The sequence below is a fragment of the Rhamphochromis sp. 'chilingali' genome, assembly GCF_963969265.1.
Source record: "Rhamphochromis sp. 'chilingali' genome assembly, chromosome: 17".
In the NCBI taxonomy this organism is placed as follows: Eukaryota; Metazoa; Chordata; class Actinopteri; order Cichliformes; family Cichlidae; genus Rhamphochromis; species Rhamphochromis sp. 'chilingali'.
In genome coordinates, this window is record NC_137944.1 from 7,116,607 (window position 1) to 7,143,878 (window position 27,272).

At 39.1% G+C, this 27,272-nt stretch overlaps 1 protein-coding gene across 5 annotated transcripts in view; it reads right to left on the reverse strand.

Moving 5' to 3' along the window:
* LOC308385175 (CMP-N-acetylneuraminate-beta-galactosamide-alpha-2,3-sialyltransferase 1-like) overlaps nt 1-27,272 on the reverse strand; it is a 97,764-nt gene that overhangs the window by 32,558 nt on the left and 37,934 nt on the right. For 3 of the 5 annotated variants that reach the window (XM_080863962.1, XM_080863965.1, XM_080863964.1), the window contains 2 exons: nt 12,839-13,523; nt 9,448-9,641 (listed from right to left, as the gene is read on the reverse strand). In XM_080863962.1, coding sequence (XP_080720088.1) covers nt 9,448-9,641; nt 12,839-13,129 — 485 coding nt within the window. In that variant the 5' untranslated portion in view covers nt 13,130-13,523. Of the gene's footprint in view, nt 1-9,447; nt 9,642-12,838; nt 13,524-13,703; nt 13,828-16,965; nt 17,092-27,272 lie in introns of those variants that run through there. The other 2 variants (XM_080863963.1, XM_080863966.1) reach the window with 2 other exon arrangements.

Consider the following 27,272-nt stretch of genomic DNA (forward strand, 5'->3'; position numbering starts at 1 on the left):
TTCTGGCCATTCATCAGCCCCCAGGAACATATCAATATCTTAATGAGTCTCTCACTGAGAAAGGCAACCCCCCCCCCCCCCCCCCCCCACACACACACACACACACACACACCCAACTTCTTTCTTATAAACAAGTATATAAACAAAGAAAAAGATTGAGAGAAGACCGAAGAGAAGCAAAGCGAGAAAGCATGTGCATTACTTGTGTTAAAATCCCAGTTTTAAAGCCAATTTCATCCAGAGACTTTGAGTCACAAATGCCTGCCTATTACATCTGCTGGCTCCAAGATCCATCTTAATGAAGTTATTTGCAAGGGCTTACATTATCATGTCGACTATAAGCTTGACTGATCCTCAATTCAGCAGAGTAAATAAAAATGATGAGACAATCATACATCCCAGACAGACTACTTCTATTTCAAATGAAATATGCTAGTGTACCCGCAGAGCATACAGACTACTAAGAGAATGCAATTGCTGATAGTCTCTGTTCAGACGTGCCTCGAGTGATTAGACTTTTTATAAAAATAAATTCCCAGGTTTTGTATGTGTTATAGTGGTTATTCTGGTATAGATTGACTAACATCATGACTTATCCCAATACCACCTCTAGAAATATTGAAAAGATGACTTTACCAGACAAGAAACAGCACAAAAGTTCTTTAAAAAGTGCTGGTTGATTTTGAGAGCCATATGTCACCAGTGAGCGGAGTGCTAACTAATGCTAGCAAGCAGTGACTAATTATTGAAAAACGAGCATCACAAACTTCTTGAACAGGCTTCACCACATATTATTGGACATATTATTTGCCAGCTAATTTCAATGTGCTTCAAGGATCAGTGTGTTGTGCATTCAGAGATGCTATTGTACTTTAGTTGTAAGAAGTGCTAATTTCTGTCGAGCTGATAGGCAACAAAGCATTTTTCCCCCAGAGAACTGCCTGTCACTGGATGTCTTCTGTTTTTTGGGACTTTAGAAATGGATGTGCATTAAAATCCCAGTCAGCAATTTCTGAAATACTCAGGTAATACTCTGGCACCAGCAAGTATGCCAAATTCATTGGAATAAGGGGAAGAAAGGTAATTTAAGTCACTTGAATCCCCTTTTACCTTGCATCCTGTCGATGCTCAGTTTGAACATCAGCAGGTTGTTTTGACCCAAATGGCCTAAATCCACTGAGCAGCAGCCACGTGATTGGCTGACTAGATATCATGTTAATGAGCAGTTGAACAAAAATTGTGTGTTCCCATATGTGGATAGACCTGCTATTGTAGCCAGTGCCATGTGGCTAGTTTTTGGAACTTGGTTTCTAATTGAATATGATGTATGCTAAACTTTTACCTATTAACTAATCTATCCAGTTTTTCTCCTGAAAACTGCACAACGGGTCATATGAATTCAAAATGAGGTCATAGAGACAATTTTTACACTTTACCTTTCAACCAAATTTAGCAATAAAGGGATGTCTTTTTAAAGGTCAAAGCTGATGATCTTTAATCCAGAAAATAACTTCCATGGACATCTGATGCTTGGTGACTTTTTGTTTTTGTTATTTTCCTCTCCACTTAGTTGCCATTTTTAATTGTGTCTCTTGTATTTCTATTCAGCTATTCATGAAAGTATTAATTTGTAATTATAGTTCCTCACCTTTATGCTGCCCTTTCCATTACGCTTTCCATTAAGTTTTGTCTGGTGTTTGCCCCTTATTACTCTCCCTTATCTCTACTACAGTGCAGGACAGATGAAATGTGATTCCACTATTTGTGTCTTCACCTCCATAAAGTTAGCTGTATTTTTACATTTACTAGACAAAAACATTGACTTTGTGTCTAAAATGTCCTTATCTGCAGATACAAACTGGAATTGAGCATAGTGTAACACTGTAACATTCCCTAAGACAAGCTGAAAACAAAAAAAACATCTTGAATGAAATTTTAATAATTACAGTGACTTACTGGTGCTTCAACAGCATATCTCTTATAAGATTTCATCATTCAAAAGCCAATGAGCTCACTATTGTCTGTCAAAGGAAAATGCACAGCTCTTTTTATGAGTCAAATCTATTTTTTAATGAAATCTGCTGAGCAAACAAGAGGCTTTAGCAGATACGCCAGTGCCATTCAATATTCATAATAGTCTGTGAAGGAGGCTTTAGAGGATCTGAGTGAACTGAACTGTGGATATTTGGAATCCTTTGTTTTCAGCCTGCTCGTTCTTACTGGACAGTGCTCCCAGCGAGTGTCAGCCACTGCTTTAGAAATTTGCATGTAGACGTTAGTCCAATCAGCGCAACAGTTTATTTCAGGTTTGTAAAAAAACAAGAAAAAGAAAAGAAAAAATGTATGTACCCCTTAGTGGTCCCTTTCCTATTCACTGTTGTTGTGACCTTTTGGCTCAGCACCACAGCTTCCAACCAAGCATGACTGAAAATGTGACGCTCAGCCTACAGTAAATAAAAAGACAGCAAACATTTTCAAAGCATACGTCTAGAGGAAGCTCTTCTGCTAATAGCAAAGTAATAACTCTTGTCTTGCTGCTGTCCTGTCATTCTATAATTGAATTGGTTGACAGTATCATGCTGTTGCCATGGAGGGGGCTGCCAGAGAAGATAAGTGCAATAATATGGTTTTATACAGAGGCAAAATGTCATAGCAGGTTGGCAAAGCCATGCTGGGTTGAATTAAAAGCCTTGTAAGAATAATGCAAGAAATTTGCTTTTGGATATTTGCTTAATGGTTAATCTGTTGATATGACCATCATGCTGAATAGATTATCTATCTGTTTGCTATCGATCATAACTGAGTGCTTGTCCACAGAATTGGGCTAATGTTTGTCCCTGCTCCTCTAAAAGCATCCAATTTTTTCAGGCTCAAGTTACTATATTTAGTTTTAAAATGTCACTTCAATTTGAAGTAGTAATAGACTTTCCAAAAAGGTCTTATCTTAAAAGCATTGTATATATATACAATGTTTTTAAGACAAGAAAATGTGGTATGTTTTTATATATAAAAGACACCACAAAAGCCCTGCCCTATGAGTCTCAAAAAAGAAGCCAATTGCCAAAATCTGCAGTTCCTCTAATGGCCACTTGAGACAGGCCCCATATAATTCCATGTTGAAATTCAGCCATGAAATTAATATGTTTGCAGCCTCGTCCTAAAAAGAGTTTTGGTAATTAATGTTACTACATTACTTAATAAACATTAGTAACTCTGTAACTACTGTTCCCTTTGCTGACAACTGTATCAACTGTATAAATAATATCAGATTAATCAACTAGTTCAGGCCTAGCTAACAAAAATATGTGGCTCCAGTAGTTTAGTGGTTAGCATTTACTTGGCAAGCAAAAGCTGGGTTTAATTCTAGCTTGACACAAGTCTCCCTTGGGATTGTGTCTGGTATACAAACATGTGGAACTACATGCTGTGGTGACCCCTGGTGGCAAGGGTGCAGCTGAAAGTTACTTTTTATCTGAATAATATGGTCTTCTTTTAGGCAAAGTTTGCACCTTGTCAACGAAGTTAGGTAGAACTTGCTCAGTTAGCAACCCACCCTCTTTTCTAGATGTGGTGACACCTGGGTCTAAAAAGCTAATATGGCTAACACTGAGGTTTTAAAGGTGGACTCTAGAAACTATTGGCTGAAACCACAACAGTAATGCTCATCTTTTGGGTATAGCCTATAGTCCCTCCTCATGCTATTCATAAAAACTATATTTGTCTGGCAAAACTCAAATGGACCATCATATCAGATGGACAACATAGTGGGCCTAACCGTAACACCTTGTAGCTAGGATAGGCTCCAGCCTGCCCATCCCCTTAACCCTGATCAGGATAAGCAGAAGAGAATAGACAGATGGATGTATGCGTTAAGTGTGGCTTATCAATTACTATGTTTTAGAAGAACATAAACTATTTCTATCCATTGTTATTTTTATATCCTTATATCCATTAAAGTAACTTGAAATATTTATCTAGAGTTCATGCACGTTATTTTGCACTTTCTATGGCACTGGCTGTAATTTTAAACAAGCACAGACATTCCAGGCCACGCTTATTTGCTCTTTATTCCAAATTATTCTCCCTTCTCTTCCCTATTTGTGAACTATAAAACAGATGAAATGTGATTCCAAGTCTTTGTCTAAAATGTACTTCTTATCTGAATTCCCACGCCAACAGGAAGTGGACTTTTGTGGACTGGTGCATTTCAGAAAGATAAGACAACCCCACCCCAAACAAAAAAACGGAGGTTTTAGTGATCATGTGCATCGGCTTATCAATTATACCGCCTTAGAAGAACAAAAACTGTCTGTGAAAGGAAGATGCAAAGGCTGCTTTTATGACTCAAATCTATTTTCCACTTCAATCTGCTGAACAAACAAGAGGCTCTAGCAGACAGGCCAGTGCTGTTCAATATTCATAATAATCCATAAAGGAGGCTTTAGAGGATCTGGGTGAAATGCATTGTTTTATTGTTGTTGTTTTTTTTTTAAACCCTCTGCTTACTGTTCACTAATCAATTCTGATCTGATATAAAACATTTAGTAGGTATGGTATTTAATAAAACTATTTCACAATCTGTAGTGCAGACATTATTGTTCAGAAAAAAAAACTTTGAATACTGATGAAGTTTTATCTCTTGTAGTTGCAGAGGATAATTCCGATGCAGACTGTAACAGCCTTCAGAGTTGTTAAATACTATTCTGAGAACTCCCTCTAGATAATACAAATCCACTCTCGAGGAATATACATTTCCCACCCCTGCAGCCTTTAGCTTATTCTGAGTCAGAGCTCAACAAGTCTCATTCAAATCCAAACTGCAAAGTGATAAAACAGAATCAGGACATAGCAAAGGCTTCAGTTTGGCATCAATGTTATAGTATTTGTTTAATTCTTTTATGTTTTGTGCCAATTGAAAAGTTGAAAACACATTTGAAGCAAGGTTTTGTCTTTAAGTGGTCATCCTCATCTTCTTCAAGTCATCTTTTAAATTTTGATGTTAATCTGCTTTAAAAAAACAAGCTGTACTACACTTCAGTCTTCAGATATAATAACTATCAATTTGATTTTTCTCCTAAGTTGTTTAAGAATGCAATCAGTGACTTCTCTACTCTGGAGAAACAGCATCAACAAAGTCTGAGCGAGCATGTTTTTTAACCCTTTCATGTACATTCTTGTCATTTATACCTCAGAGAGCAAACTCTGTTGTTTTTTATCTATTCAAATTCCTTCTCTGCTGTGCTGTAATTGATATGTGAGAACACAGAGAGCAACAGACTCTTCTTCTGTTTCTCATCACCGCAAGGCACGGGAGAAACATTATAATATTCAAACTGCATGGTTTTTATCTCCTGCATTGTTGAGGCAATTTACTCAAATGGTTATCTAACCCAGAATGAGGATGTGGGACAGTCAAATCTCTAGCCCCACCTTTCTTTCTGGAAAGCTTCACGGCAGAGCATAAATGTGTGAGTGAGACAGGACTGATGAGTGCAGTCGGCAAATCAAATACAGAGAGAGAGATATGAGTCATGAGAGAAATCAGTAAAATAAAAACTAAGTGCATCTACTCTTTTAAAACAAGATCACAAAGACACATACTTTATGTGTGCCAAATACTGCAGTTCCTCTAACGACCACTTGAGCCTCTGTGTCTCCAAACGTCATAGATGTTAAAATGAATTTCCAACTTAACAGTATTAAAATCTGTGTTTACAACCTGACAAAGAATAAAACGAAAACACAAAAACAAACTTGTTTCTATGCTTTACTCCTTTATATGTATGTTATATGTATGTTGGGTGTTTGGTCCAATTAATAGACAATAGCATTTAGCAGGTTAGCAAGTATCAGTGTCTGTGTAATGGACCCATAAAATTTTTTGTTGCATTTAGTAACTAAATGTTCATCTAAATGCAGCCACTTTTGTCATGGCGACTATGTCCATCTTTTATATACAGTCTATGGCAATAATAAGATAGATAGAGAGATAGTAGGGCTGGGCGATAAATTCATATCTCGATATTTTTTATCTGGATGGCGATATACGATATATATCTCGATATATTTTTTTAAGCCATAAGGTAAGAACACAAAGAGAGTTCTTAGTCAAAGCTGTGTCCCAGATGTCACACAGGCACTTTTATTAACATACAGCACAGATGTACATGAAGAAATTACTCAAAAATAATATTATTAAATAATAATGCTCCATAAATAAAAGAAAACAATGTTGTTTTTGTGCATAACAAAAAGCTCACAATTGTGCAGTCAAAATGTAAACTAAAAGACGCTGAGCATAATAACAAAGACAGATTTCACAGCTGCTCTATTCCCATGTTCTACTGTGTGGCTGACAGCCTGGAGTTTGAAATCTGCTTCGTAACCGTGTCTTTTAACAGGTGCCATTTATGGCCATAAGCGCACTGTCGTTTTTTGAGAAAATGAAAGGATTTTAGGCCATGCATGTCGTTAGCGCGGTTAGCTCGCGGTTGATGGCGTGCAGCCCCACGCACGGGCGATCCGCGGTAACTCGTTAACGGAGATTTGTCGTGTCCATCTTGTCGTTGCCTGCAGGTGAAGTGATGGGGGAGGAGGAGTTGTGTTCAGTGAAGGAGAGGCGAGGCCCAGTAACGTTGCATAGAGACAAAAGTGGACGAAAGAGAGGCAAACTTGTGGCTCCACAAGTATAATTATAACGTAACATAGACTATATCGATATAAACGATAATGTCATATCTTATATCTTGTATGAAAATATATCGATATTTTTTAAAAACTCGATATATCGCGCAGTCCTAAGAGACAGATCATTATTAATCCATCGGGTAGGTTCCTCTGGGGAATTCGGTTTCCAGTAGCAGAACACCGATAGAAATTTGCATAGTAAAAGTTTTGTTAAGCTGAAAATTTTGATAGTTAACTGCAGTACTTTTGTATCTTCTGTGGCGGTAAATACTGGTTGGACTGAACAAGCAAGAGCTGCTTTTGTTAAAAGCAGCAAACCCCTCAGTTCATTTTTAAATCCAGGGAAAGAAAAGACATCTGACGAGGCAATAACAGTAAGACAAGGATGCCTCCAGGTTAATAAATTATGAAATGAAAGAACAAAGACAAAATTAAAAATGATAAAACATCTGGCACATTTAACCAGGTTCCTGGGCCGACTTTGATTTGTTGTACCAGCAAAGTAAAAATTATTTTAGGGGCATAACCAGGAATGATGACCTAAATATTAGAAATCTTTCACTGCCTTAATATTCTACCTCTATATCTATAGATCTATCTCTAAATATAGAGATGAGTTTAAAGAATGCCAGATTCTCACATTCCAAGAATACACACTGAGAACAAGACCTCATAGAGTCAATGGTGCACTCAGCCCTGAGCAGACTTCTTTCAGTATTATCTCTAAATTAAATGGGAAGCATATTTTGGCTACAGTGTTTTCTAATCATTTTACTGCACGACTTTCTGCTCTATTTGAGTTTGTCGTAGCAGTAATTAGCTGGAAAGAATATATTCATACGATATAGGGAAATAAGTATAGTTAATATTTTAATATTATTTTGAACTTATGAAATATCTAAGAAGTAGAGTTTATTATTGAAATATACATGTTGCTTCAGTGTTGGGATGTAGGCATGCCTGATGTTCTTTATGGTAGTCATAACAACAACCAGCCACTTGAAAGGCAAAGTAGCTAAGCTTCAGTTAGCAATCATTATTATTGATGCCAGCTGCCAGCAAACTTTCTTCTTCTACAACTAATAGACTGGTTATAAATGATGGATGAAACTACAGTGTGGGCTTCAAAGCAGAAGCCTTCTTGTTAGAGTGCAAAATTTAAACCCTGTCTGATATATTGACCTTGATATTTAGCTACTTGCTGATCTATTGGTGTCTGCAATTATAACAAGCGATAAATGGGATTTTAAAAAGTAAAAAAGAGAAGGGAGAAACACCCTTCAACCATGTAATCTGGGCTGATATTACACATTTTGTCCACCGGGGGCACTCTGCAACTTGGCATCACACATGTTTGGAAACGCACAAACAAGGAACTGATCCTAGCAGAGTCAGGGAGAACGTAAACAAGTACTCCACAACTTCTTGTGACAATAAAATACCTTTATTCTGCACCCCCATATTTCTATTCTTAACTAAAAAAAAAACAATAAAAATACAAATAATTTCACATAAAAATATTTAGAATGTCTGTTTATGTTTTTGACAGCTGAAAGATTTTTAAAGCACCAAATATCTGTATCATTTCATATATAAGACAACACATTTTATCGTTCTAAAATATAAGTGGTGATCTCAGTAAAATAGTAAATGGCAACAGAACCTAAATAAATCCAAAAGAAATGTAAGCAAGTTATTCATTTTTCAAATTTACACTAGTCTGTAGTTAGTAAGCTACTGCATCTACTGCGGCTGTTTAAAGCTGTGCTCATCTTTACTTTCCCTGCACTGCCTGTAAGCACACCTCCTCACACACCACATATCATATATGGAGTGGTGCTGACAAAAGACAGATGGAGCAAAATAATATTAATCTAGTCAATATTAATCAAATGTTCTCTAACCACGAGTGCAATAAAAGCAAATATTGCCTTGAACATAATGAAAGGGAGTGAAAGAGAGAGCTAGAAGCGTCATCATCTGAGCTCTTCAGTTACGTCGGAATACTTAACCACAGTTTGCAAATAAATCAAAAACTACCGTAAAAATGAGAAGAAAAGCTTTTGGTATCGCAGGTATGAAAAACCGCCAAGCTACTGAACCTTCAAAATGACCTTCCTCCGTGGTATGTTAGCTCTCTTACTCCAAGATAAAGCATGGGACACTTAAAGGCAGAGCAAGAAAGAACTGTATCAGTCGCACATATCGACCTGTCCCAGATACCCAGTGTTTTTAGTCAGGAGTGGAGCCAGTAGGCAGTAGGCCATATTATTAGTCAGATAATTCCAGGGTAGAGACATCCAGCTCAGTTCAACCATGGTGGGCTGTGATGCTGGGCCTCCACAGAGGGTAAAGCTGCTATTGTACCAGGCTGTAATTATACTTTTTAATGTTGTTTGGTTGGGAATTTTACATGGAAGTCTTGCTTTTGGAATCATCCTCATGTGCCCATTAGGGGAACTGCAATTTTTGACATTTGTGTGGCAGTTTTCAGCTCAGAGGTTGCCGCTTGCTTTTCTTTCTTCTTGTTTTTTTGTAATTCTGATGTCTAACGACAGGCTGCACTGGCAGCTACCTTGCCCTCGTGTGATGCTTTCATAACATGAACTGACTTGTGAAGCTTGAAAAATTAAATTCAACTCTTAAATTCACTCTGCCCAAGCAGAGTGAAGCAACAGATCCACAATTCAATTTTCACAGTGCAGAGTAAATAGAAGTGAGAGCTTCAAAATCAAACCTCTGATTGACGTGTTTACTGACCTTATGATGAAATCACTAGAGTCGATGAGGCCACCGTAATGGGACCCCTTCAGGTTCCCGGAGTTCCCCACGACGGCGCAAGTCCTGCAGCGCTCGGGACCGGCATCCATGTAAAGCACCTCATCGGGGATGACTTGGAACAGCTCCTCCACCACTTCGTTGAAGTTGGCCGGCTGCCTCTCTGACTGCAACCACTGGTGACAGAGCACATGCAGGCCTCAGAGACAGACACACAGCTCCAGGGCCACTTTAAGTAGAAGTGATTGAACAAGGGCAGTGGAGCTCAAGACACCGAGCACATTTCTGAAAGAACCTGAGGGGCGGCTTAGCTCCGTCTGCGGGGGCTCTTTTGGCCCTGCTTTCTTCTGGCAGCTTTGAACTCGGAGAGTCAGCAAATAAGCGCAGGAATGTGCGTGTGCTGTCTGCTGAATGGATACAGGACATTCTACATCAATCTAATTTTAAAGCATGGCTTTGGATACATGTGGTTCAAAATTTTCATTCAGCCTTTTCTATCATATTTAAACAACTGGGCAATAAGGTTTTAGGTGGACAGCAGGCAAGTTTAGAATATGCAGCAATTGATGCAGGAATTACATTTAGCTGTGTAACATGTAAATTGTGACAGCTCCTTGGAGAAAAGTGCTCAGATGCACCTTATGGTCATGCCCTTGCCTTGGAGCAGAGCAGGCCACACCATCTGGCCGGGCAACCGTTGATATGTGATGCTTGCCTCATCAAGCTTCCTGTGAGAAGCACTTTCTGGAATGAATAGTGACAGGAGGCAACCTTGCAGTAATTTGCCTATTCCTGCCTCTAATTGGACATGGTGTGAGGTGAATGTGGGAATACTGGATGCCTTCCACACAAAGGTAGGATCATTTCTGTGAATAGCTCTTTCTGATTTAGAGAGCTGCAGTTTAATGATGACATATAGAGAAAGTAAACTATATATTGGGCTGGTACATAAGTACTTATGTAGATGGGGCAAGGGATCCATAAAACACTAAGCGCCATGGTATCCAGCGACCGTGGATTCCTTTTTATGTTTGCTGCGTTTTATGTTCCCCACACGCGACAGGCCAAATGTAGGGGGCGTGACATCCATTAAGCTTTTTTTCCGGTGGAGAGAAAATGGAGGTTGATATGGGGGAAATCTCAGTAAATAACAGTAAAAAAAAAAGTGGATTTCCTGTCACTCTGCATCCAAGGGCTTCTACTCTCAGGGGGCCATTTAGTCAGTGATGCCCAGCAATCACACAGGTGACAAAATCCATCTTGGAAGAGGCAGAGATAACAATTCCTCTGCTGACTGCCATGTCAAGTCATGGTGCTCATGTCAAAACAAATACATTATGTTTAGTCTGACACTAGACAGTTGCCAGATGGAGACTTCAGTGACTTGAAAAGACTGGGATGCACTGAGTTTTCACTGTTACAGTAATAGTAAGATTAAACAGAGACTTTTATGCTTTGTCTCATTTCCTCTCACGCATATATGTTACAGCGTTGGATGCTCATCTTAAGTGTGGCCAAGATTTCAAATGAGGTTGATTTTTTCAATTCTTATCTCCATATGATGTCAGTAGAAAAGGATTTACAAAAAATAGTAAAACATGTTCTGCTGTTTAGAGTAGGGCAGCCCATTCAGAGGAAAGTTGTCACGAAGCATTAGCCAAACCTTTTCTGAAAGAAATGAGGTCCTGCACCTCACACTTTTTGTCACTTGCAGTGATGAAAATGTTATAATTTTGGTGAAATATTAGTCAAGTTAGTGAACTTCAAATGTTTGTGATTTGGGAACAGAGCCATGCGAGATAGTTGCGTTCCTTGTGGTTTGTTATTACAAGGAAACAGACATACAGTGTTACCGATGTTTTTGTTAACTTTCTAGCAACAAAGTCACTAAAGTAAAGCTTTCTGAAAGCTCTTGTAAAAGTTTACTGCTAAACTAGTTTTATGACTGTTTAATTGCCTACAGCAGGGGTGTTAAACATAAGGCCCGGTGGCCAGAAACGGCCCGGTTTGAGCTCAAATCTGACCCACTGGATGGGTTTGGAAAATGTGAAATATTTTTTAATATGTTTTACAACATTTACTGATAATTAAGTTATAACCTTTAATACCACACCAAAGTATTTACATTAACGATAAACAATTCTGCTATTTTTTTAACTACTGACTATAAAAATTGTTTTTTTTTAAATGGGTATGGCTAAAAAAATAAGAAACAAGGGACTTTCTGTGAATTAGCAGAAACTGTTTCATATTTACCGGACAGTGAGAGCAATGAGCTACCAGAACTTTGCAATTTAAGTCCAAAGAGTCATGTTGGCAAATTTCCTTTCATTTACCTCAGCAACATTTCTTTATCATGTAGAAAAACTGACATGTACTGTTAAAAATTTAACTTCTTTTCCTTATAATAAGATATCTACATGTATATTTAACCTTCTTTACACTGACTTCACTGGTCCCGGTGTCCTGCAGGGGAATCAAAATTTGATTCCCCTGCGTCGGGAGCATGTGTTGGGCTCTCCAAATCACAAACAAACAGGATCTCACATTCTTGATTTTTAGTTCCCAAACACTTCTTATAATGACTTATTACTCCTGAAACTTTGGAAGTTTTAGCTCTTTAAACAGTAAAGTTACAGGAGGATACAAATAATTATCAGGCAAAATGTCCTTGGTTTGTTGAAATAATCCCATTGAATACCACGTGAGAACAATAAATGTATGATTTTCTGTTGTAACGCTCAACAATGCAATGCAACAACACTCATTTTTCACTTTTTTACAAAACTAAAACATCACTACATTCACGTCTACTTGACTGTAATGGAGGCGGAGTAAACTGGATCCGCCTCCCTGCTCAGCGAACGCTCCCGACGCAGGGGAAACAAATTTTGTCGGGGACACCATCCTCGGTACAACATCGGCTCACTTAAGTGGCCCAACACTAAGGCCTACAATGGAGTTTGACAACCCTGGCCTAAAGTGTGATGGAGACAGATTCCAGTGAGTGAACAGTTAAAGCATCTTTTACACTTTCAAGTCATGTATGGAAAATGTCTCTCGTTATCTACAGATTCTCTGGGAGAGAATTTCCATATTCTCCATCTTGCTTGTTAAATATGAACAAATTGTGCGTGGGAGTTTGCTTCACAACTTGATCCTGGTAAGGACTTGTTGGATTTGAAACAATCAATGTGGCAAACACAAATGTGTCGTGGGAGCATTACAGCAGTGTGTAAACTCTGTTCTTTATTCATGATCTTTCCTTTTCAGCACCTCACCTTCTCTCGAATGCTGAATGTGCTTTTTTATTACCAATCTTGTGTAGAAACAGCATTGCAAATTCCCCCCACACACATCCCCTGAATCTTACCTGCCACCACTTAAAGGTTTCATCCGAGAGGGCACTGTTCTCTCTGGTCATCAGAGGGTGGATGGACTGATTAAAGCGTTCGGCGAACCACGGGTCATCCTCCAGCTCTGCTATGCACTGACGACAGGCACACAGCCCTTTGGAGAAGAAGTTGTCCGACAGGCGAAATGCGTACTTAAAGAAGTAGAGTGAAGGGTCCCGGAAGGTATAGCTGAACAGGAAAGTTGTAAATGTAATCACACAAAAAAGGAGAGCAAAAGTCCTGATTTTCCTGACTTTGAGCAGAGGCATGTTGTCGATAGTCAAATTCCGCTTGTGGGAAACTCCGAGAGCGCAACAGAAAAAAGCAGCATCACGATAAATCTAGAGTCCAAAAGGTATGAGAAAAGAGCAAGCCCATTGACCACATGGTACAGGTGACTCAGATGTGTCAAAACACGGCGTCAAAATGACTTGCGATTATTTTTCAGACAACTCGGGGTTTCAGTCAAAAACGTCCTTAATTAAATCCATCAATGTGACTTCTTTGCAGATTCCTTTCAAATCAAAGGAAGATAAATCTGCTGTGTGGTTCTTCCAGCCTGGTGGTCCCAGGTTTATGAGTGTAAATCCGATTTACTGACTGCTCTGATGTTGACTCTTTGAGGTCAGTGACTGTTGTGTCATCCATTGTTTAATAATCCACCTAGAAGGCAAATAAAAGGACATTGTGTAACATCGACTTCTTGAATTCCCCCAGCTCACTGACAAACCACTTAAGCGTAGGGTTAGATTGCATTTTATGCTAAGAAAGCCTAGAATCACAGATTACAACATGTTACCCTTAAAATCAAGGTTTTTTTCCACCATTCTGGCCTTACAGTACCTGTATCATAGGATATCCATTTGTGTGTCAAATAGGAGAATTCCATACATAGGTTTACAGGCAAACCTAATACTAACCCAAATCCTAACCACCTGCGGTCTCAAGGCTGGAGCCGAACAAAAACACCCTGATAACGACTGTGTTTAGTCTGTTCTTCCCATTCCATGCAAGGCCACCTGGATTGGCTGGAAGACTGTTTACTTAGCCTAGCAGGGTGAAGGACACTGTCTCTGCCGAACTCTGGACACGCACACACATACATCTTATAAATCTTATTCCCTTCCGATGCTGACGGTGGATCAAGGAGACCAGCGCACAGGCTGCAGGCCCGGATGTACTGTCTCAATCGGCTGTCTCTCACCTTTACCCATCCCTGTTGCTTGTCATGTGTTTCTTTGGTGCATTAAGAGTTTTTTTCATGTGCTATGTGCAGAGGTGTTTTTTTCTGTTCTCAAACTGATCTCCCTATTGGAGCTCAGTCTGGGGGGAGTTATTTTTTTCTCTTTCCTCATGTGGTGCATTTTTCCATTGTTATACCTCTCTGACCTGTCTTCCCCATGTGATGTTTTGTGTAATGTACGTATGGTCAGAGGGTAAGATGGCGCCGCCATTGCGTGCAATAGGTCGGCAGCCTTATGAAATTTCCCCTTGTGGGACTAATAAAGGTATATCAAATCAAATCAAACACATTGCCAGAAAGCTGGTGGCTCAGTACACATCACAACACACATTCTTCAAAGCTGGCTTCTTGTAATTTCACAGCACTAACAGTTCCAAGAGGAGACTGTACTGCAGTACAATTTGCAAGACTGTGAAAAATGTTTTCTTTATTGTTCTGTTGTTGCCAAATTACACAGGATGCATCAAAGTCTTTTAGCTCTTAAAAAAGACCATCATCAAAAACCATAAATGTCTTCAGCAAAATCATATCAGCTTTTCTGGAATGAAACAGGAAGCAACCGTAATCCCCTTTTTCATCCCCCCACTCCCCTGTGGCATACATAAAAAGACAGACTGAACATAGAAATCATTGACTAACTGGAGAATAACTACTTTTTGGTTGTAAAACTCCAGTACGAACAGTCACGCTGCTGTTTTCATCCATGTTTCTTTGCAGACATTAGTATTGCAGTTTTGCACTTGCCATCAGCCACATTAATTAGGAATATCAACAATGAACTAGCTAGCTACCTAGCAACCTGGCCGGTTGGCCAGTCAGCTGGTAAAACACGAGAAACACGAGACAGGAAAACCTGGAGTCTGCTAGTTAGCATCGGGGAAACATTTAGATAAAAAACAACTACCCTGCTACTTCCAAAGGTGGGTTACCAACAGCAAGACCTGCTTGTCGGTACTACCATGCACTACCGGATACTACCATGCGAGTGGCAACATCAAGGGTTAAAGCAGGATTAAAAATAATTCTTAGACTTCAAAATGCACAACCTAAAATCAGGGGCAACTGCCATCATTTATATACCGTCTTTGAGACCAGAGCATAGCTAGTTAGTTGGGATAAGCTGACAGATACCACTTTGGTGATATTTACTCATCTCAACAATCCCATTTTGATGTCAAAAAGGCATCAAGGTACAGATGCATGGGGACAAGTGTTCGGTTGGCCCTAGCTAATTGGATTTGGTGTTAAATCTTCTTTTTCTTTTATAATTAGACACATTCACATTCATTCGTCTAGGCAAAATAAGAATATTCCCTTCGGAGGGTAGATTTATGGTGAAACTTCACTTTTAAGGAGACAGCAGATCAGCACATCATTACATCATTGTTACAACATTAGTGGTTATTTGCTTCTCCAGCTAGTTTGGCCTCTTCCTTTAGCTCTGACCACACTTTCAGGTCATGAGTCCACTGTGATGGTTGCAGCAGCTAACGTCTGGATTAACTTGCTTATTTCATGCCCACAAGAAGTGGGCAACTTGCTGTCACGGAGTTGACCAAGAACACCTCCGAATATTAAAGTATTCTAGAGTCAAATGTGAGGTTATCTGTCTGGCAGCTAAAGCTTGGCCAAAATTGCCTCGTGCAATAAGACAATGATCCCAAGGACAGGAGCAAATCTACAACAGAATGGCTGAAAACAGAATCCAGGTGTTAATCCAAGCAAACCTGATCAGGACCATTAGAAAGCCCTACATAACAAACATCTCAAAGAACTGAAGTAACGCAAAAAAGAGTGGGACAAAATTCCACAACAATTTGAAAGACTAATAAAGTCATGCGGAAAATGATTAACTTAGTGCTGCTGAAGGTTGTTTTACAAACTACTAAATCGTAGAGTGTATTTGGTTTTTCACAGGACTGCTTAGAATCCCGTGAAATGTTCTGTTTTGCATGGCTGTATAATGTATGGTTTCAAAACTAGTGGTTGAACAGAATAAAAATCTGAAAGTCTTTTTTTTTTTTTCCAGAAGGATCAGAAGGGCTTCCCACTGTCCACAGGCCTCTAGGCCAGGGGTCTCGAACTCCAGGCCTTGAGTGCTGGTGTCCTGCAGGTTTTAGATGTGTCCTTGTCCTCCAACACAGCTGATTCAAATGGCTAAATTACCTCCCCAACATGGCTTGAAGTTCTCCAGAGGCCAGTTTTAGATAACCACAGGATGATATCTAAAACCTGCAGGACACCGGCACTCAAGGCCTGGAGTTGCCTACCCCTGCTTTGGGCCAATACCCAGAATACACACTGGATAATCCACAAATCCCAGCAAAATCAAGACCAAAAAACCCCTAAAAAGCAAACACAAAGAAGAATTTGACCACGGTAATTATTTAGAGAAACTGTGATATAATATGACAAGCCCTGTGTTAAAATTCAAATACATTTACAGCATGACATGTAGTGTCAGTGAAAGCGTACTCAAACTGCTCCATGAGGGGTGTCTGCTAAAAATAGTTGGGAAGCAATAGTAAAAACCACGTTCAACCTACTACGGAGCCTATAGAGTTATTCAGAAACACACTGCTGATAAAATTTCCAGAATATCATTAAGTATTTTTTGGAACGTGGCTTTTCTTGACGCACAAAGCAGGCAGACCTCCTGGGGTTTCATTTCCAACATGAAAAGGCCACCTCTGCCTTTATCCAGGGCCCGGGCTTCATTGTGATGTGCAGTGGTGTTTAGGATTCCACAAATACCTCTATATTTAGGTAACAGCAGATTCACACTGGTGATAAAATGCATTCATTGCAATGCAGGTCAAAAAAGACATCAGAAAAATGAACCCTAGAAAACATGCAACCTACCCTTTGCTCTTAACAATTTCAGAGCAAGCCTGCCATATAGAAGATCTGTGGGAAACTCCATTACAACGAGAGAAAGGCTGCAGGTCTTTCCTGATTAGAAATTGATCAGGTCATTCAAATTCCACCCTGGAGGGAAGCAAAGAGGATTGGGTTTAAGACTGCCTGAAAAAGACTACACAGCGACACAGCTTGCCTGTTGATTTCATTCTCGCTATCGGAGCAGGAAAACAAACTGTACAGGCATTTATCTGCTGCACTGACACAGACCAATGCACAGGCAGGCTTAGAAGTGATCCCGTCTGCTGTTTGAGAGTCAGTAACTCACGGCGCAACACACATTTGCATAGAGCCCAAGGTTGGTTATTGTCAAAGGCAGCGAGTTTGACAAGGATACCTGGGGACACGTCTAATGGACATATCAATGAAGAGGCCTACTTCTATAAAACAAGCTGTTGACTCCACTCAGTTTGAAGCTCTTTGGCATTAAGGGTGCAGGTAGATGGGAGAGTGAGCAGAATTTATTCTCAAACAGGTGGCGCCTCCCTGCTTTTGACAACACACAGACTGTCATCTCGCTCCTCTGACCTTGTCCGACTGAAGGCTGGCAACCCTGCGTTGATCAAAGATTGCCAAGCTGAGACAGCAAAGCGTCTGTTCACACTTCACAGACTCCAGGGGGGTTTAGGGAGAGAGAGGGAGGGAGAACGAGATGGGGTGGCAAACAGTAAAGGGGGGGGAAGTGCACCCCCCCCCCCCCCCCCCCCCCTAATCTTCAGTTCTGAGAAGTCATCAACTTTGCAGGGTGTAGTTACAGTAAAGTGTTTTCAGTTTGTGTTCTGTGGAAATAGTTTTTTCTCTCCAGCTTACCTCTGCCACAATTTTAGAAATCAAAATTCTGCAGTTTTTGAACTCCTTTGTATTATATAGTTGAGAAAGGTATCTGCTGAGCTGTGAACTTGCTGAGTTAAACCAAGCCTCTTAGTTGGAGTTAACTCTCAGAAGTGCTGCAACCACTGTTTCAATGTCATTTTTACATAAAAATAATAATATACTTGCAATGTGGCACACTGCCAGACTGAGTGAATGGGTAATCTTTTCATGTAGGATGGAAAAATCTCCCCCCTTGTGTTGCAGAACAAGAAAAGTCTTCATTCATGGGACACTTTATAAAACTAAATGCCTGATTGTGTCAAATTTAAATAAGTAATCCTAATTTACAGCAACATTGTCTAGTCAACAAAACATCCATCCAGCCATCATTTTTCACAACATAAAATAATGTGTGTTTGATTGCACACGATCTGATATCCCTCTGTTGGTGTCGTTCCTGCATCATGTTGGTCCTGGATCAATATTGCATCACATTGTCAGCTTTTAGTTAGCCAAGAGGTGACATAATGCTGTAAAATGCTGTCACAAGGAGACTAACATGTGTAACCTAAATTTAATAACCTAAAAATCTTCAACCTTACCACTTGTTGTAGAATATTTTTGTATAAACAAAGGTATTCTTTCCCCTCCATGTCCCAAAGCTATAGCATCACAGCGATGTGTCTGGTAAGCTGCCATGCTGATCAAATACAAATTAACTCCTTACAGTTCCTGTTAGATCTATCATCACCCACTGATTTCTGGATTTTATAGCAAAAGGCATAGCCGTTCTTTGAAACCAGGAACTGCTAACTAGTGAAACCAGTGATCATTAACGATATCAGTAATCATTCATCAATGTTACCCCAACTTTAAAAAAAATATAGTGATATCCAAGTCCCAGCCTGACTGCAAACTAAAAGTCAAACCCAAACCCACCTGATTCTAGTAATGCTTCAATATTAAAAATATCAGTTGTTTTAACTTAAATATGAAGTGATTAATTTAGACAATAGTGAGCGTCACATTTCAACGCCTTCCTCTGTGGTTTAGTTGGTTTCTTTTTGTTGCACCTTCTGTTTCAAGAATCAGTTTTTCTTATTTACCAGTCATTACTCTAGGTTATGTGTGGGTGGGGCAGTGTGTCACCGCCACTGCTGCAACTGTTGATCATCATGATTAGTGGACCAGGCTCCAGTAACTACCCTTTGTTTATAGAACGTTGGCGTACACCCTTTGCCTCACAGTCCTCCCTCTAGCTCTCCTTACAAGTCGGCCACTTGTCCCTTTCGATTTGAAATACTGTCAGACTTTTAGTAGCTTAGAAACACATAGGAGTACAAGAGTGGCTCATTTTATAACACATTCTTTACCTGCTTAGTTAAGCTAAGATAGCCCAGTATCATGTGGAAAAGCCCAATGTGGCAACACTGAAGCAGGGAAGATGTGTCCACATCACAGGCTGTATATAAAAGACAGGCGTACTGTTTTGTGGATTTTAAAGCCTTGGTGTTGGCATTTTGGCAGCATTCTTCTTGCTATTTTGAAGCCAGAAATGACCAGTGTTGGTTTAGCTCTCCAGAGAGTAGAATTCTAGCTTATCAGCTCATGCTAGCAAACTTGGTTAGCAAGCTGCATTCTTAAACTGCAGTAGTGCGTCACATATATATGCAAATCTGTGCCAAGCTACCGAACCACATTTTCTTTGACTACCTGTAACATTAAATCAAATATCTCCATTAAATATGATTAAAATGATGCTACACTGAAATTCCCCTACTATACAACTGATAAGCTATTTTATAAGGCCATTGAAATAAACCAGCTCAATGCACGAGTTAATCTTTTGGAGGTATTTTATCTGTCATACTAGCTAACAAAGCTAGAAAATTCAGACAAGTAGCATATCTCACAATTTGATGGTTGTATAAATTAATAACATAACAATACTCATCAATTTTCTTTCTGCATCCACTGTTACATTATATCATGTATTTTTGGAATTAGCACACATAGAGCTTTCACTTTAGAACCACAGCACCTTACCAAAGGATAGTAGGGAAACTTTTTTGCTGACCAACGCTAGACTCCCACTGTGTACCCAGAATGCCTTCTGTTCCAAATGAATGATGGGGCAGCATTTCTTCATGCAGGGCCGCAGCCGATCTCTACATGGTCAAAAGAAGAGCATTTATAACGTGAAACCCATCTGAATGGCAAAATGCCTTTACTCTCAACAACACGTACAGCCAGTGATGATACATAGTCCATGTCTGAAAAGGGCTTTATAAACACTTATTGTACAAATATAGGAGCCTACCAGCTCAATTATTTAATAAAACAACATTATAACAAACCTAAGTGTAAGAAAACCTCTTTTATCATCAGCATTCAATATCCCAAAGTGCACCAGACAGGATGAATAAGAAAAGCTGTTTAAAGCAACCAAGAAGAAATCCAGAGGGATTTTCTGTGAAATTTCTGCTTCATAACTAATAATACCTCTCAGTGAATAAAAAAATGAAACAGCTCCAGATTTTACATTTGATGGCATCAGATCTATGAGTCTTCATGTTCTGGTCTCTGCCTTTGATGGAGAGTATTTCATTTTCACAGTTATTGACTTTCAGCTCAGTGCTCTATTTTAATAAAAGGGGGGTTATGGTTATGTTTCTTGCTCTAGCAGATAAAGAGGATTCCAGGGTCACTGAGGGATTGAACAGTGAGGGCAAAGTCTTCTGAGGTGATTTGAATAAGCTGAGAAATGTTTTTGAGGTCAGTTCACACATGTGAATGGAGCATGGGATCAGTTGGTAGATAACTGAAGCTAAATAACTGGTGAAAATTTGCCAGCTGGAATTTACTAATACTTTTTTTTTGAAAACTTCAAAGCATGAAAGTTTTAAGACATATCCTTTTTCATTGTTTGGCAAATTAATACTGAACTGAAGACTGATGTTACACTTTATTTTTAGTCAATATCAGCATGTTAGCTTAACACATACACTGGAAAAAGTCAAACAGGTAGCCTTAAAGTTTAATCCTAAACACTTTACATCATCTTTATTTTATTCATACAAAAAAGAAGTACAAAATAAAAATATGTCCGTTTTCTTTAGCACCCACTTTGGTTTTCTTCACTTGTTATTCAAATTGTCACCTCTCGCCAAGGAGGTTATTTTGCTTGTGTGCGTGTCATTCTGTCTTTCACATTAGCTTGAAACGCTTTAAATGAATTCTAAGAAAACGTTAGGCTGTAGATTTGGGTCATGTTAACAAGCCATTAAAGTTTATAATAAAGTTTTCAAGGTCAACTTCATGATTAATTGGTCAAAAAGCAGCAACTTTATACAAGCGTGGTGTGTATTGTCAACATATAGAAAGTACTGTATAAAGATTAAAAACATCAAGTCACACTTGATCTTTAACCTCTCAATCAATGTCAAATTGATCATAAAACAAACTTTACTAAACAATGAAATGAATGCTACACATATACTAAATAAATAAAAAATAATTTTACTCCAAATGATCTCAAGCATATGAAAATTGGTTTCAGGAAGTAAGCAAATAAGAAAATAAGGAAAGCCTGCACTTTGCACTTGTTTTTACTGGACTGCAAACTACTTAAAGTGCATTTCGAAAGAACAAAGAAGTAAAAATATATACAATAGTATTTCCCTAAAAGCTAATGCTGCCCAGAGGTGTGTTTTACATTACATTTTATTCTGAGGTGTCTACCCAAACCAATTTTGGGGAGTTATTTGAACCTAACCCTAACCAGTCATCAGACTTATCTGCCTAAATCTATCAGTTTTAGACAGCTCTAAAACCTTTCAATGCCAACATACAGGTTTGTCAGGGATTAAGAGAAGGGTAGAGAGAAGTAAAACATTACTTCTAGTACTAATAGAGTCTCTTCTGGCGGTCTGACAACTGCTCAGAGCCAGAAATAATCCAGCAAAGCACAACATGAAACTTTTTTTTTTCCAATCTGTGCCAGGTTAAGTTAACTGACTGCTGGCTTTTTATTTAATGAAGCTATGAGAGTAAGATTGATTGTCAAATGCAAATTTCTCACAGAAAGCGTATTTTCCTGAAACCATTCCTTTTATGTGTTCCACTGTTTTCAGGAGGAATCACTAGGTTTACGTCCAGAGCCAACGGCAGTGTAGTAAAGTCAGAAAGTCATGGGATCTGTCGAAAATAATAACACAATATGAAAACTTGGATGTTATTTAAGCCTGAGGTCTACAAGTTTCATAACGTTAATGCCTACATATTATAGATGAAAAAATAGCTGTTTTAAGAATGGTAGATTATATACCACCACCACCACATACACACACACCTCCACTGCTCTTTTGAAAAAAGTATCAAACTTTACATCACACTCCACCTCTGGGCATGTCGCTTCATTTGACTGAAGGTCACTGGGTTTGTCACACTCTCTCACAGTAACTAGAATGTGTAGATTTTAAACAAATAAAGCATCTCACTACTGCACAGCTGCACGCGTGGAAAGAAATGCTCTCCGTGCCCTTGATCTCTCGCAGACTTGTGTAAATGACTGTGACGTGCTTCACTGCTACAAAGCAGCACAGATTCTTTCCATTTACATCCCCGCCTGCTTTCTTCTTTAACGCCCTTGCTGAAATCAGGTTTACTTTTATTAACACAGCCGTAATAAACCTTTACTCATTTGCCTTGAGTCAGCAGCTGATTATATATCTAATTTTATTGCTGCAAAATTACATTATCCACTCACTTTCACCCTCTCATTGCATTTCCACTGATTACTGCAGACTTTCATTCGTCACATCCTTCACAGCCCTCCATGTACCTGCAGTTGCCTGAAGCAATAAACTTTCTCTGGTGTGTTAACTCCCTGTGAGGCTGCCTTATTCACTTCAGGCTGATGTCACCAAGTACAAACAGAGAGCAGTGCACTTTGAGATGAATCTTCACACCATGTTTCCAAGCAATTCCCTCAGCTCAGGCTTACCATTTTAAATGCCTTAACATCCCCCCCCCCGTTCCTTTCCCTCCAGCTTGGTTCCAACTACCTCACTCTGACAGTGTCACATATATTCTGTGCCACGTTGTGCAAGCTTCTAGCGATATATGATGTTTACACAGTGAAATATTTAAAACTCTGTACTTTTTTTATGGCTGTACTAGTCAATCAAATAAAAGATGTCTTGTGCAATTTCTCTAAACCACCCCCTCTCCAAGTGTGGTACCTTTGAATACTTGGCTTCTCTACCTGAATTGAAAATAAGCTTTTGTCAGTTCTGAATGTTTTCATGTAGAGAATAAGTTTGCAAAGAGCGACCCAGCAGGCCAGGATGCGTTTGAATTCATTTTTGAATATAAGGTTAAAGACTGTGTCAGCAAGGGTTTAAAGGTTAAATTCATTGACTGATATGAAGAATCAAGGAAACAGACTTCTATAAAGGGTCAACGCTTAATAATCTTTATATCATAGTTGAAAACCAGCCAAGAAAATTTCAGATGAATAAAAGAAAGGCTCATGGATACAGCGATTATACTTTCACCCTGAGCTCAGAGACATTTGGACTCCAGCATGGAACCTGATCTTCTTATTACTTTTACACCGCTTTCATTCATTTAGTTAGTTCAGGTTTTTTTTCAAACCTCGGTTTTCTTAGTTGCCATGGTGATTTTACATCCCAGATGAGTCTTGTATTTCCTATTTAAATACATTTGTTTAAAAGTCATGCTGGCTGTAATGCAAACAGGGGGGAAATGTGTTGCGTTCTTGTCACTACTAAAAGTTTTGCCATGATACATGCTTCGGTTTATGTCATGATTTTATTTCTATTGGATCTTTTCTTGTTTTTCATTTGTCAAATAAACTTTGCTACCTCAGCAAGTGCAGCAACTTTTAAAAGCTATTTTTGTGTGCGTTATTTTACTGGCACTTCTACTGAAGATTTTTATCATTCAAAATGAGAAAGGTTTTGCTGCAAAATGAAAAAAAAAAACACAAAAGGATCAGAGCCCCTTGTTAAGACCATGCCTTTGTGTAGTGCTGCACAACTTTTAGGCTTAGATTGCTCTTGGCAAATGCTATTCTGATCACCTGCGTGTTCAAATGGTGATTTAAACTCTTACTTTCTCTCTCTTTTTTTTTTTTGCCTGTCCCGTTTGGTTCTTTTGCCATCAGAATTGTTGTCTAAAGGCAAAGAAAGATGCCCAACGGATTTACTTTATCAAATGGACCATCCTAGCCTTGCCGTATTGGTCTATTTGATTCACCTTTGCTTTTATTGTTTATTTTATTTTCATTTGCTGAACACGGGGCAGACTTGACTGGGGAAAAGGAAAGGGAGAAAGAAAGAGGGAAAGAAAAAGAGAGGGAAGAGGGACGGTGATAAAGGGCAAAAACCAACAAAATAAACAGACAAAAAATACATATATCAATTAGGGCTGCCACGGTTAGTCGACTAGTCACGATTACGTCGACTATCAAAATCGTCGACGACTGATTTAATAGTCGACGCGTCGTTTGAAGCTTTGTAAGATCCCAAAAGATGCAGGAATAAGTAGGATTTAAGAGTGTAATAACGGACTGAAACAGAAGATGTCTTTCGCTACTCAGGTTAAACATGATAAATAAGTCACTTAGATAACTTAAAAATGTTATTGTTTGGCTTTTTTTAGTATTTTATTTGTTCCTGAGTAAATCGGTTTGGCTGAGATTAAAGCTGTACGTTTTATGTCCAGTGGATGATGATCTGATTAGTCGACTAATCGCAAAAATAATCGGTGACTAGTCGACTATCAAAATAATCGTTTGTGGCAGCCCTAATATCAATCACCTTGATCACCTGTTGAGAAAGAAAAAAGAGAAAAAAAGCAAAGAAAAAGAGAGCAATATAATAAACAACTCAAGGTAAACGCAAGGATCGTATTTGTGGGTTGAGGATAAGCAGGTGACCATATGCCACATGGCTGAGAGTGGCTAGCCCGGCTTCGAATCTGTCCCGTGGCCCTTTGCCAAATGTCTTCCCCTTTCTCTCTCCTGTCCCTCTTCACTGTACCCTTTCAAAATAAAACTGTAAAATATTTTTTAAAAAGGGTAATCTTTGGTGATCTTTCACTGAGTATGCTTGTTTTGTTCTTGTTGCTTTTTTGACAGCTACAAGAGTTTTTATTATAATAACAATGTAAGGCGTTTTGCCAGATATAACTGTCACAATGCATTAAAATTTGGGGGGCACTAGCAAGAAAACTGTCAAGATTCAACGTGTGAAGTCAATGCTGCCACACAGGTCCATTGCCCCAATGGACCTGTGTGGCAGCATTGACTTCACACATTGCTGTACACACCCAGTTAAATTGTAAATGAAAAACTAAAGAGCCAAGGATGGGCTGCAAGAGGACAGTGGACAAATTTAGGCACAGTTGGGTTTTTTTACTCAACGTCTTTTACTCAGTGTTGCGTCTATTGTGTCCTGTAATTCCAATTTGACAAATACTGTATACCAAAGAGAAGCCGTCTTCTGATGTTTTAATATGCTGTCACATGCTTGCAAATTGCAGTTGGTTGTACACTACAGGTAAATCTTTCACTAGAACAGAGCCCCATGAAATCTGTTTAACTCCCTGATTGAGGCTTTTGTGCCATTTTGGTGTTTGGAACAATGTGTTTGGCTGTCAAACACAACAAACACAAGTCGATGTTCACTTTAAATATTTTTTCTTTACTCTGCTATAGTGTCATGACACAGAAAAAATAAAACATGAATGTGATAATGAAGCCCCCCATTCCAAAAAACACACGAGGTACAGGTGCACATTTTGTACAAACCATTTGCCCTCTCTAACTCGGTATCGGCCAGCTAATGATTTTCAGATTTGATGAGCTCTTTGTGTAGTAAAAAACAAACTCAGGTAGAGGCAGGCACAGCTACAGCCTCCTGTGAAAATTGGGTTTGATGTTCACTCTCAAATGAAAATCTCTGACCAATTTTGCATGCAGTCAAATGTCGTCCGCTCCCATCCACGCACGTTAACTGAGAGGTGGACAGAATGTAAAGCAGGCTGTGATTATTGATGTCTGTTGTCAAGCACATTCTGTGTCCAAAATGAGAAGTCTCACTCATTAATCATTAACAAAAATGCACAATGCCTCCAATAGAATGAAATGTGTAGTTCATTTGGCAACACACAATCCATGTTCCCATGATACTACAGCTTTTTTCCCCCCTCCAGTTTCGGTGTTTTTATCTCTAGTTTTGATTAGGCCATTTTGCATGCAGACAAATGATTTTCCTGCACTTTCACTGATAGATGCAGCCAGAAAGAGAATGTAAAACAGGTCTCAGTATTAATGTGTTTTGTCGAGGAAGTTCTCCATCCGAAAGGCGACGCCTCTCCCATTAATCATGAGCACCAGGGTAAGGTGTGGGAAGAAATAAAGCAGTCCATTTGCATTTCTGGCAGACATAAAAATGTCCACCATGATGCAGCACATTCTTTACGTTTAGTCTTTCTGATCGTTGACTGTTTTACTGTAAAGCAGTTTTACACCCGAATGCCTTTTCCCTCTTTATGTAGATGCAAAAATACAAGCCGCAAAAGGAGATCAGATGGCACAGCAGCATGTTTACTGAGGACTGAGGTCCTTGGAGGATTCTTCAACACTGTAAGCTATTTTGCCATGTGGAGTCAAAAATTTGGCACACAACTAGGAAACATGTTTCCAGCAGCATGTTTCATCATGAAAGTGGTCCTATTTAACTGCTAGGCACAAGGACACTCCCTTTGTTTAATTTCTGACAGTCATTATTCAGGCATCAGGTGGGATGGTGGATCTGTCACTACATCAATGCCACAGAATGTTGGGTTTTTTGTTTTTGTATCAAATGATTTCTCTATCAGCGTGCCAGTCAGATCCACTGAGGATTTCACTCTGTCTCTGATCTTGTTCCAGATTCACTCCTGCATTTGGAAGAAATCCTCTTCTGTCAAGAAGAACATGAAAAGCAAAGTGTCCTCTCCAGAGAACCAAAGCATTGGTTGTTTGTTCAAATTTTAAAGAACCAATGTTTATGTTTACTACCGTGGCACAGCAGGAAGTGTGGTAGGAGATCCTGCAGTGAAAATGATCCACGCACAGGTGTGTGGTTGGTTAACAGAAAATGGTAAAAAGAAAAGACTATGAGTTTAGCACTTAATAATGACTTTCCATGCGCTGTAGCCTCTATACAGTTTATTTTGTTAACTGGTAATTACCCTGGAAATACCCAAAATGATCACAGACATGTTTGCCATGGTTTGAATATGAATAGAAATCCTAGTGAAACAGATCTGAGTGACAACAAAAAAAGGTGTTGATACGTTTCCAATATATAAATGTATAAGTGGTGTGAACAGTTGCCACATGCACATTAAGCAGGTTGCTTCCC